At 51.5% G+C, this 7335-nt stretch overlaps 1 protein-coding gene across 2 annotated transcripts; it reads right to left on the bottom strand.

The window, feature by feature from the left end:
* Positions 1–808: 808 nt before the first annotated feature.
* On the bottom strand, positions 809–6971 carry FEZF2 (FEZ family zinc finger 2). Of its 2 annotated transcripts, none has more exons than XM_083727268.1 (5): positions 6881–6971; positions 3879–4917; positions 2886–3020; positions 2596–2728; positions 809–1299 (listed from the first exon to the last, which is right to left on the bottom strand). In XM_083727268.1, exons 2-5 carry the CDS (start codon positions 4848–4850, stop codon positions 1022–1024), a joined length of 1518 nt encoding a protein of 505 aa, XP_083583394.1. In that variant the 5' UTR covers positions 4851–4917; positions 6881–6971; the 3' UTR covers positions 809–1021. The 2 variants fall into 2 exon arrangements, with proteins under 2 accessions (XP_083583394.1, XP_083583393.1); XM_083727267.1 differs by lacking the exon at positions 6881–6971 and adding an exon at positions 5465–5738.
* Positions 6972–7335: the final 364 nt, after the last annotated feature.

The following is a 7335-nucleotide window of genomic DNA, read 5'->3' as shown; positions in this document are numbered from 1 at the left end:
CAGACATTCCAAACCCCATTCGCTTGTTCTGTTCCCCTCCTCTCCAGAGTAGGCGCGGAAGCCTGGCTTGCACGTGGGAATCGAATTCACGCCACTTTCCCGGAGTAGCAACAACTCCAGAGCCCAGCAAAAGTTGACGACCCCTCAAACCGAAACTTTCCAGCTCCGCATTGAAATGGAAGGGGGAAATCGCCCCATTTCAAAGGGGGTTGTCAAAGTGGTGGATTGAAACCCTTTTAAGCAGTGGCCCGATTCTTCCCCAACTTCACACACAAATAATAATAACGATAACGATAATGATAATGATAGACCGGAATTGAGTTTATTTTTGTTTTTTGTTTTAAAAAAATGTGTTTGGGGGAGCTGAAAATAAGACTCCTATTAAGCGACTTTTTATTGCCTCACAGATGATAGATTCCTTAGTTATTTTGGTGTACATTAAAATTTAAAATTTTCAGTCATATATATTTATATATTTATATATATATATACATATATAGAATGATTGGCCAGGCCTATTTTATTTATTTTATTTTATTTTTTATATATATTTTTACAGTCCTGCCAGGCCTCCGAAGAAATGTTGCCTTCAGTCCAATCAAAGATCCGCCACTATTCCCGTAATTCAATCCGCAGCAGCAACGGAATTTTAAATACGTAAGTTTCTTCCTTTTGGCGTGTCTATATATATATATAATGTATATATGTATGTATGTATATGTATGTATATATGTGTGTGTGTGTGTGTGTGTGTGTGTGTGTGTGTGTATAGACACGCCAAAAGTGATTGTCTCTCTTCAGCTTGTGTTCAGCTTGAGAGAGGGGGGGAGAGCGGGGGGGGGGCAGATCCGAGGGGCTTCTCCCCCTTCCCAGGCCTTTTTTCCCTTTTGTAAAGGGGCCGAGATCTTTGGAAGTCTCTGAACGCGTCGCTTTGACCGTCGTGCAAAGACGTCTCTTGCTTCGCTGAACAGGCTCGCCCCGCTTCTGCCTTATTGTTGCTTTGTGTGAGTGTGTGTGTGTTTTAGCTTTGCCCGGTCCTAGGAAGTTCTTTCCCGCAAGGCGCGGCTGTGGCGGCGGCGGCGGCGGCGGCGGCGGTGTCGTGCAGTTTCCTCACGTGCTTCTTCAAGTCAAAGTTCCTGCAGAAGCCCTTGCCGCAGGTGACGCAGGTGAAAGGCTTCTTGTCGTTGTGCGTGTGCATGTGGAAGGTCAGGTTGTAGATCTGGTGAAAAGCTTTGTTGCAGATGGTGCACTTGTACTGCTTCTCGCCGCTGTGGGTCAGTTTGTGGTTTTTATAATTCCCTGTTTGGGAGAGAAGGAGGAGAAGAAAAGTAGGGGATTGGGGAGTACGTTAGTTTAAAGGGGGATCGTTCTCTGCCATCAACACGCACGCACGCAGGCACACACACACACACCAAACACACACATATTTCTCTCTCTCTCTCTCTCTCTCTCTGCAGATACACCCCCCCCCCTCAGTGGAGCAACAAGAGTTTCTGCGGCGGGGCTTCATTAGGAAGCGTCCTGCAAGGGGCAGTCAAGAAGTTGTCAAACTCAGTCTCCGTCAAGGCAGAGCAGCATGCAACGGACGAATTAAAAAATTAGAGGCAGGGTCAGCGTCCTGACCCGGAGCAAATGGAAGAACCTGGATTAGGAAACCCCCACCACCACCAAAAAAAGAAAAAGAAAAGAGGGTAAGGGGGTAGAAGGCCGGTTCTAATTTAAAGTTGGAATTTTCTAGCCTGAATCCAGGCTGGGGGGAATCGGCCCAGGCTCTTCCGAAACTTTATTTCCCCGTTTTGAGAAAATACCGTCCGTCCCCCCCACTTCAAGGGCAAAGGCACACCTGCCCAACCCAAGTTAAGCGCTTTAAAGCGCCTTGGATTTCCAAAGGTAGACCGTGAAGAGAGCTCTCCGGTTAGAAATCAACGGGAGTTTTCGTTTAAAGTGCTTTCGTTTCGGCTGGATCGAGCCCTAAGTGGGCTGAATTCATTTTAATCGCTGTTAATAACAAGTGACGGGTTTGAGCTAGTCTTTCGTGGCAGCCCCAGGGCAAAGCCCCCTAAGGACGTTTAAGGGAGCGGGCAGGGAGGGAGGGAAGGGGTCATCTCCTAGCAGCAGCCTCTAAATACGATAAATACGGCGGTTACTTTTTCTTTTCTTTTGGAACGCGAGAGAACCGCAAGATTCCACTTGGAACCTTCACAACTTTCTGTTTGGAACCTTCGCAACGTTCTGTCTGGAGCCTCGTGCTCCGCGGGGAGCAGAAATTGACCAGACGCCTTGAAACCGGCGGGTAATTCTTATATTTCGTCTATCCACCACCACACGTGTTGTTTCCAAATTGTGCTTCCAAATAAAAAAAAAAAAAAATTTCCTCCTTAATTCGAAATAACATTATACTTCGAATAATAACGAAACCAATTTCCTCCTCCGGAAAAAGTAGCCTTCTACCCCTGCTTTATTATTATTTATTTCTTAGCAATCATTAATAATTTTCATACACACACAACTTCTCCTCCACTCTCCCCCCCCCCCCGCCCGCCACCTGCAGAAAAGCCAGAAGCAAAAGCCACGGTTTTTTATCCCTATAGATACCTTTTTGATGAAATCCTTTGCCACAAAATTCGCACACAAAAGGTTTGTAGCCGGCGTGGATCCTAATGTGAGTGTTTAGCGTGGAACTTCTGTTGAACGCTTTCCCGCACTGGTTGCACTTGTGGGGTTTTTCCTGTTGGGCCGGGGAGAGGACATTTTAAAAGAGAGAAAGAATCGCGGATGGTTTCTTTTTGTTTTGTTTTTTTTAAAAAAGAAACAAAATTTTCTTTTGGTGCCGAGCGCATAAACACACAGATCTGACCCTCAGGTCTTTCCCCCTGCCCCCGTACCTGCGTGTGGATGATTTTGTGTCTGCAGAGAGTGCTGGCTTGGCGGAAGCCCTTCCCGCAGACTTTGCACACGAAGGGCCGGGCTCCCGTGTGCACCGGCATATGGCGGGTGAGGTTATAATGGGCGTTGAACACCTACGAGGGAACACAAAGCACAGGCAACTTTTGTCAGCCGCAGGAGAGCTTACCGGAGCGCCTCCTCCTCGCCTTGTCGCCCTTCATCCCGAGTGGCCAAAACACGGATCCAAAGGGGACGAGGAGAAAGACTTTCGTTCTGAATATATCTCTCTACAAACAAACACACACACACACACACACACACACACACACACACACACACACAGTTTAAACTACCCTTGGTTAAACTATAGTTCTGCGGCTGCCTGGGTGAACCCATTGGATCCTGACTACCTACCGCTCAGCCTCGGCGCCACCGCGCAAACACACGTACTTAAAATCTGTAAAATGGGAACAAAACTCTCGAGCGATTCATTTTGTGCTATTTTTAAAGCGCATCCAGTGCACCAGTGATAGGCGATGTACGGGGCACCGTAGCGACACTATGGCTCTCTTCCGCAGGTGGTTTTTACACATCGTACATCCGCTATGAACCAGGAGACCCGTTTCCGTTCTCAGCTCTGCCACAGATTTACCGGATCCCCCCCGCCCCGTGGCTTTGGTAAACTTAATCACAGTAGCCTAGTTCTGTAACGGTGATTATGAAGTGTCTGGGAGGCATGGAACAATTGGGAAGGAGCTAACTCCTCCCTTTTTCAAGATTATTAAAATGCGCTGAACTTTTTAAAAGAAAAAATAATAATATTATTATTAGAGTGAGCTGAGAGAAGAGTTCTAGGAACAAGGGCTCCCTCCTGGCGCGCGCAAAGAGCCGGAGCGGGTTTTTATGGCGGGCGCAGCCCTGTCTTGGCTGCCCCCCACGGGTTCTAGAGCTAAGAGCGCGCCCCCTAGCGCGAGCACCCTGCTCCTGCATACCTTGCCGCACACCTCGCAGGTAAAGTTCTTGGGCTTCCCGTCGGCCGCGCCGCCCCCTCCAGCGCCTGCGACGCCGCCACCGACGCCGACGCCCGGTTTGCCGTGGTGATGCCCTTTGGCACCGTTCCTTTCCCCGGCCAGGCCCGTGTTCTCCTTCATCACTTGGTCCAGCTGCCCGGGGAGGCGCTCCTTGTGCGGGTATTGCGCGTTAGGGAACTTCTCCGACGGGGCCAAGGAAGCCAGCTTGGCGTTATCCAACAGGAAGAGTTTCTGGTGAGCCGAGAGGGCGGCTGCGGCGGCGGCAGCGGCTGCAGCGGCCGCTGCGGCGGGGCTTTGGGAATGGAGCAAGCTGGAAGTGAAGAGCTGCCCGTGGAGGATCTCCGACGGGTGGTACGGCGAGGAATCCAGGTAGTTGAAGTAGTAGAGGCTAGATCCGTTGGCCGGCATGGCCAGCGCCTGGTTGATCACCTGCGGCTTGATCACGCGCGTCGTGGCCTGGCCCAGGGTGCTGCTGCTGCTGCTGCTGTTGTGATGATGGTGATGGTGGTGGTGATGGAGGTCCCCCTTGCAGCACAAGCCGCAGCCGCCTTTGCAGAAGCCGCCGGCCGTCGAAGCTGCGCCGCCCGCCAGAGCCGAGCCGCAGTTCCTCAAGCTACTTTTCCACAGCTCGGAGTAGTTGAGCAGCGCCTTGGGCGAGGGCGCCTCGTACCCGGGCAGAGGCTGCATGGGCGCGATCACGCACGGGATGGGCGAGCAGAGGCTCAGCAGCTTCTTGCCCGGAGACTCGCTGCGCCGCGCCTCGAAGGCGGCGGCGGCGGGTTTGTGGTGCTGCTGCTGTTGCGGCTGGTGCGGTTCCGAGCTCTTGGCCATGATTCTCTCTATGGAGAAGGCGAGCGTCTTGGCCGGGTTGGCCGCGCCGTTGCGGACGCAGGCGGGAGGCATGACCGTCTCCAGCGGAGCCGAGGAGGCCATCTCGGGTGGGGGAGGGAAGGAGACCCGAACTGGAGATGAGCAGCCGGATCTCGCCCATAAAATAGATCTATAGATATAGATATATATAAATAAAATGATAACAACAATTAAATTTTTGTTGTTGCTGTTTAAAAAATAGGAGTAAAGGGGGGAAGAAGGCGCGCGTCAAATCACAGTTTCTGCCGAGTTCCTCCTCCAGCTCAGCATTCCAGAAAAGCCAGGAGACAAATCAATTTAATAAGCACCTCTCTCCCCCTCTCTCTCATCTCCCCCCCACCCCATCCTAGCATCTCCTCCCCCATTTACATTCAAATGAACACAAGAACAACTGCGCGCGGGGAGACCAGATTGCTGCTCATTAAGCGAGGAGGCAAGGAAGAAAGAGAGCGAGAAAGTAACAGGCAAACTCCCCGTCCCTTGCGGAGTGGGCCTGCATTTGAGAAGAGCGGCGAGGGAGGGGAGCAGGGAGGCGGGGAGGGGGGCAGAGAAAACCCCGAGCGCAGCCCCAGCCCCTGCGGATCTTTCTTTCGGGTCCCACTAGGGTGGGGAGGGGGTGAGAGAGAGGGAGGGGGGGGGAAGGAAGGAGATGGGCAGCCTGGCCTGGGATGAGTTACCTTTTTCCCCCCTTTGCCCGACGCCGCCGAGGAGACGCATCCAAGCACCGCGGTGCGGCCGCGCTGTCAGATTTGGATAGCCAGCATCTTCGCGAGCGTCAGATCGCTGTCTCTTACATTTAAAGCTGACATCACATGAAGTCACTTGGAGCAGAATGACATGGGATTTGGGCCACCAAGGGGGGGGGGGAGGAGAGAGCGAGAGGGAGAGAGAATTTCTTTTCCCAGCCAAACGTTCAGCAAAGGTCTGGACTGGAAGGAGGGGGGTGAGGAAGGAGGAGGATGGGAAATATATCCCCCTCTCTCTTCCAATTTAAGGCGCACCCTTGGTTTTCCTTGCGCAAGAGAGAGAGAGAGAGAGAGAGAGAGAGAGAGAGAGAGAGAGAGAGAACCCTTCCAAGCGGGAAGGAGGGATAGAAGATTTGGGGAGGGGGAGTAACTTGCCAAAGGAGAGAGAGAGGAGTCGTTTTGCATGTGGCAAATTAAGAAAGAGAAGTGAGATTCACAAGTTGGCTGCAACGCAAGCGTGCAGTTAGAAAAGCCACCCCGAGAAAGCAGAGTTGTATTTAATTTAACAAAAGTGTGCGGGGAGCTGGGCAGCGAGAGAAAGAGAGAAGAGGAATTTTTTAAATGATGATTCAGCTCTCTCTCTCTCTCTCTCTCTCTCTCTCTCTCTCTCTCTCTCTCTCTCTCTCTCAACCCGCCGCCACCCCCCATCCCCCGGCTCCAATTTAGGCAACCCGTCCACAATCAGATCCCTTGCAAAAGCGAGCCGGGAAGATCAAGTGACAATTTATGAAAGATCAGCCCACCCCCCCAGCCGCAAGAGCGCGCACCCGATGAATAGCGGGTCTATTAATGAGGTCCTGGCGGCGTTAATGCGAATTAAAACTTAGTTGAATGCTGCTGGCGCTCAGATTCCCTAGACCGGCCGCCGGGCTCCTGCCAAAAGCCGAATATCGCCATTCAGATAAACAAACAAGCAAACAAACCAATTCACAAACAAACAGAAATCGTTCACTTGTGAGATGTGATTTATTTATTTAATATATATATATATATATATATGGACAAAATCCCCTTTCTGCGAAGGTGGTTGTTTTTGTAGAAACGAAAGGAAGCGGAGCGAATTCTGTTTTTCTCCACCTCCCTTGAGTGGTTGTTAATTGGTTTATTTCCCGCCCTTCGCCCTGAGATTTTAAACAAATCGCGATGGCAATTTAAGTTTCTGAGATGGAGTTTGCAAGGATCAAAGGACGAAGAGAATTTGGGGCAGTGGCGGTTTTGGAGAGTCTCAAGCAACTCCGGAATCCGACCTCCAGGTGTCCGGAGCTTGCCTTATACGAAGGGTGTGTGTTCAGTGGGTGCGAGTGTGTTTGGTAAGAGAGGGAGAGAGAGATTTTGTCCATTTCCCACCTGGTTCCTGAGGGCAGCCCCGGCTGCTGCTCTGGCCGAGCTCCCAAGCGGTGGAGAGCCTGCCTCGAGGCTCCTTGAATAGGGAGAGACACTATAGCGCTGCGTGGCACCTGATTTTGTGTTTCTAAAATAAAGAGAAGGATTATTTGGAGGGGGGCGAGAGAGGGGGGGGGAGGATGAGAAGAGGGGTTTGCAGAGTAGGTAAAGCAAAGCATGAAAAGCATCTCTCTCCCCCCCTCTCTCTGTGCAGTTCTTTAAACAAAATCCACTACCCCAACTTGGGAGGAATTCCGCTTTTTGTGTGGTGCTAACAAAGGGCCCCAGAGAGAGAGAGCCAGAGCGCAGCCGCCGCCCCTCTTTGCGGCGTGGGATGGGGCTTTTTTGGGGGTGGGATGGGGTGCTGTTTTCAGACCCGCTGTTTTCACCTGCGAAGCACAACAAGCCCTTCTCAAGCA

The sequence above is a fragment of the Podarcis gaigeae genome, assembly GCF_964106915.1.
Source record: "Podarcis gaigeae genome assembly, chromosome: 2".
NCBI classification, from domain to species: domain Eukaryota; kingdom Metazoa; phylum Chordata; class Lepidosauria; order Squamata; family Lacertidae; genus Podarcis; species Podarcis gaigeae.
Note: the sequence above shows the minus strand (reverse complement) of the source record. Positions and strands in the feature narration are given on the sequence as shown.

Bases quoted from the DNA above. Each gene is read 5' to 3' on its own strand.
- FEZF2 (XM_083727268.1), bottom strand. From the start codon at position 4,850: ATGGCCTCCTCGGCTCCGCTGGAGACGGTCATGCCTCCCGCCTGCGTC. The intron at 2,729-2,885 runs GTACGGGGGCAG...CCGGCCCAACAG, and splicing joins ACAAAATCATCCACACGCAG to GAAAAACCCCACAAGTGCAA. The intron at 1,300-2,595 runs GTATCTATAGGG...TCTCCCAAACAG, and splicing joins CAAAGGATTTCATCAAAAAG to GGAATTATAAAAACCACAAA.